Here is a 4,559-nt window from a genome sequence, read left to right on the forward strand (position 1 = left end):
TAGTTGTAGAAGACAAAGAATGAAATAAATAAGAAGAAGACACATCATGGTGTGGCCTATTAAAATAGTTTTAAAGTTATTAGTACTCATTTGACGTATTCTTAAAGTTGTATATATCCTTACCTTTATTAATCATGTGTTAAGTTTTCTTTTTACTATTTATTAAGTGATGTTATGATTATACATCACTTTTTCCTGTCTTAATACTATTGAGAATCATTATTTACATATATGCAAAAAAATATTGTGTCAGACAGCCGCATTATATTTTTTGAATTTATTTTTGATGTATTTTCTTTTTATGCCATCGGGTGACTTTTACTTGCTGTAGTAGGTCATTCATTTCTCAAGTAAAAATATAAAAATGAATAACTTACTACAACAGGTAAAAATCACCTAATAGTATAAGAAAAAGAAATACATCAACGGTTCATCAATCTTAAACTCATATTGTTTTCCCAAACGGTTAAACTAATGGTAATATTACAATATATAGAGTTTGACACATGTCAATTTGACAAAGATACGTGTTATAAGCTTAAATTAAAAATCTAAGGAAATGATAAAGGTAATTTTAACGGTCTTAAGATAGTGATATTTTTTTTTTTTGTCATATAAGTAGTTGTCTCCATCATATTTAGACTTGGTGAAATTTTATGCATAGTACTGTCGATTGTCATCACGTACATCATAGTTATAGCTTTGTAGTGACAACCTTAATTAAACGTCTATGATAGATCAAAAGTGGACGATACACCATGATCAATTCTGAAATATTACTCTTCTATATATCTACGTAAGGATGTCCAAATCACCAAAGAATATGGTATAGTGGATGAGTTGCTCCTCCCTTAATTAGAGGTATCGGGTTCGAGTTTTGGGTATGAAAAAATCCTTGGTAGGGAGCACTTCCCCCCGAATGAGGCCCTACGCGCAGTGGCGGAGCCAAGATTGACACCAAGAGGGTTCACAAGTGAACTTACGACTTAACCGAAGGGGGTTCGATATCTACTATATATACATAAAAAATAATTTTAACCATGTATATATAATATAATTTTTCATCGAAGGATGTTCGGATAAACCCCCTACCTTATATGTAACTCCGCCCTTGCCTATACGATGCAAATCTGAATTAGTCGGATTCTAATGAAGGTATCGGACATCAGATGAAAAAACAAGAGGAAGGATGTCCAAGCATTTTACAAAATAATCTGTTAATTCTGACCTTACCTTATCTCAACTTCTATATATAGACTTGAGAAGTCAAATTACATAAAATAAATTACATACAAAAGAAAACAAAAAAAGAGGAAATTTGCAGCTTTATATACTATTCTGACGTATAAAAATTATTTTATACGTAGTAATTTTGAACTTTGATGAGCAAAATGACTTTCTTGAAGGCAACCTTACCCATTTTCAATAATAGAAGGCATCTTCAACAGGAATATGAAGATTTCTTCACTCATCCACTTGCAAGACCAATAATGAAAATTAAAATTCCTTTTTCTAACTTTATTCTGTATCTGTTTTCAAGCCCGATTAAATTTAAATTGACGTAAGAAAAAAATTCATACATAAAAAGTAAAATGCTTCTTAACTAGGATGATTTTATACTAAAGCTCAAATTTTAGACTTTTGAGTAAAGACAATCGATATCTTTATCGCTCCAAAACATCCTTTATATCAATCTAAACTAAATAAAAGACAGGAGAATATAATCTTGATGTAAACATCATTGTTGTTCCAAAATATTACAATTTGTGATTTTGATAAATCCTACCTCCAATAATACCTTAAAAATTACATTATTATAAACCCCACTTTCATAGATCTACACTTGCCCTTTCCACCCTTCTCTGATTTTCTTATTTTTACAAGAATATAAAATTCTATTAATCCTATACTAAAAATAAACAAGTAAAGTAGCATAATTTCATCCAAAATACATCCAGACCAAAAAGACAAAAAAATTGAACCAAGGGTAAACTAGTCTTTTCACTTCTCACTTTCATTTTCCTTTTTTACCCTTGATTGAATCCCATAATAACTCACATACCACTTAACAAATTTCCTCAATCCACTTGACAAATCAGTTGTAGGCTTATACCCAAAATCCCTCAATGCCAAACTCACATTAGCATGTGTAAACGGAACGTCGCCGTTTCGTGGCATTTTAATAACATTCTTTTTAGCCTTAATGTTCAACAAATTTTCCAAAATTGCCACTAACTTCTTCACCGACACTGGTGACGTGTTCCCCAAATTATACACTCTTAATTGGGCCGGACCTTTTTTCTTTCCGCCGCTTCCGGTGCTCTTCTCCGCCGTGTCCAACGCGCCGACGCAGCCTTTTACTATATCATCTATGTACGTGAAGTCACGCGCCACCTCTTTATCATTTTGAGAAACGTAAATGTTTATTGATTTTCCTTGAATCATGTCCTTGGTGAAAAAAAAGTACGCCATGTCTGGTCTTCCCCAAGGTCCGTAGACAGTGAAGAAACGCAAACCTGTTAATGAAAGTCCGTATATATGGTTATACGTATGTGCAATTGCCTCTCCTGCTTTCTTCGTTGCAGCGTATAAACTTGCAGGTTTATCAGTTACGTCTTCTTCAGAGAAAGGAACTTTTGTATTCAAACCGTATACGGAGCTAGAAGAGGCCCAGACAATGGCTGGTTGTGGATCTGCAGATTTAGCAACTTCCAGAAGATTGACGAATCCTGCTACGTTTGAGTTAACGTAGGAGAGTGGATTCTGCATAGCGTAGCGTACGCCTGCCTGTGCAGCTAAATGAAGGATGTGAGTGAAGGGAACGATGTCGAAGAGCTTCTGAAGAAGCTCAGAGTCATTGATGTCGCCTTCGACTATGAAAATTTGATGTTTCGACAGCTGATTTTGACGAGCGCGCTTGAGCGATGGATCGTAGTAAGAATTGAAATTGTCCAGACCAAGAACGCCGTCGCCGCGTTTCTTCAATGCTAAAGAGCAATGAGAACCAACGAAACCTGCTGCCCCCGTCACGAGGACGGAGAGGCCGTTAGGGCGGTGGGGCGTGGAGGAGTGACGTACTTGTTTCTCCCACGATGCCCCACCGCCGTATATGGCGGAAGAGAGAAGGTTATGAGTAGTGGTGTGAATGTTGTTCATGGAATTATGGGGATTTTTTTCTGGAGTTAATGGAGGGTAATTTATAGTGAAGAAGAAAATAAGTAAGAGTGCCACTAATAAAGTGACACGAAATAAGAGTTTTGATGATGCCGCTATGAGTTTTGTGCTATTCACTCTTCGAATATAGCTGTTGTAACGCTCTAGCTTTGTGGTTTTGCTAGTGTCGGGTGGCGATGCCATTGGTAAAGGATACTACACACAATATATATAATTTCACACTTAGCTTTTGGCTTTTGATATACGTGCACAATTACAATATGAGTATGTGATATTTGTCGAATATGGTAAGAGGGGTGAAGTGAAATTGAAGGTGTTGAGAGGTTATTGTTGGGAAATGTGGGAATGGGGAGTGCTTTGGATTGAGCAAGCCCCTGAGGGGAAGAAGGGAAAGAAGAGATGGTTTATAAAGGAAGAAAGAAAGAAGGATTGGTGTGTGTGTGTGTGTGTGTGTGTGTGTGTGTGTGTGTGTGTGTGTGAAAGAAAGGGAGAAATAAGAGTGGTGGACCAAAGAGAGGGAGAGAAGTTTTGAGTTGTAGTTGGTTGGAGACCACTTTCTTTTTTTAGTATTCTATAATTTTACATTTCTTTTATTGTTTATAAAATAATGGAATGAAAATAAATGAAAAATAAAGTAAGAGAATGATGTGAATTGGTTTAGGAAGACTATTAATACTAGATTATTTTGGGGGTGGATGTCGCACCTTACGCTTGTATATGAGTATGACATATATCTCTTTGCTTGGCATATGTTTGTGTAACTCAAAAATGGTTGGATATCATCAATGAACATAGTAAGTTTTAAAGTTGATATTATTATAATCTCCAATAATCTTATTTTGAATCAAACTACCTTCGCTAAAGCTATATATAATGTTAGATTATTCTTTTTAAAAGAAATGTATTTCAATCACTTTTGAATGATCCACAAATGATCTCTATATTTTAACAGAATCTTGAAATGCAAAAATCAGATATCTTGATTGCACATTGGATACTGATTTTAAGCACACATTTAATGAAACATAAGATATATCTACAAGTGGCGAAATTAATTAATCTATATATTATATAAAATTGTTTTCTACTTTATGATATATTAGATGAAAATGAACCAAGGAAAATTTATAGTTTCATGCTTTAGATAAAGACTTTATTTGACTCTCATAAGAGTGAATAATTAGGTCATACTCAAGAAATAACGACACTGAAAAATATGACAAATAATCAACTATACGTTATAGTAGGATGCTCGAAAAAAATTTCATTCGTAATAGAAATTTTGAGTTCGAGTTTTTGAAAGTAAACTTGTTGAAAGTATTGACTCCAGAACTGGACGTGTCAACGTGCAAATTCAAATTTAATTAAATTCTAATACAGATATC

At 34.3% G+C, this 4,559-nt stretch overlaps 1 protein-coding gene across 1 annotated transcript; it reads right to left on the reverse strand.

The window, feature by feature from the left end:
• Positions 1–1,721: 1,721 nt before the first annotated feature.
• On the reverse strand, positions 1,722–3,829 carry LOC107864325 (UDP-glucuronate 4-epimerase 6). Its single transcript, XM_016710671.2, has one exon. It carries the CDS (start codon positions 3,355–3,357, stop codon positions 2,002–2,004), a length of 1,356 nt encoding a protein of 451 aa, XP_016566157.2. The 5' UTR covers positions 3,358–3,829; the 3' UTR covers positions 1,722–2,001.
• Between the last annotated feature and the right edge of the window lie 730 nt (positions 3,830–4,559).

Source organism: Capsicum annuum, chromosome 3, assembly GCF_002878395.1.
Source record: "Capsicum annuum cultivar UCD-10X-F1 chromosome 3, UCD10Xv1.1, whole genome shotgun sequence".
In the NCBI taxonomy this organism is placed as follows: domain Eukaryota; kingdom Viridiplantae; phylum Streptophyta; class Magnoliopsida; order Solanales; family Solanaceae; genus Capsicum; species Capsicum annuum.

Excerpts from the sequence above, each read along its gene's own strand:
- LOC107864325 (XM_016710671.2), bottom strand. The coding sequence starts at position 3,357 with ATGGCATCGCCACCCGACACTAGCAAAACCACAAAGCTAGAGCGTTAC.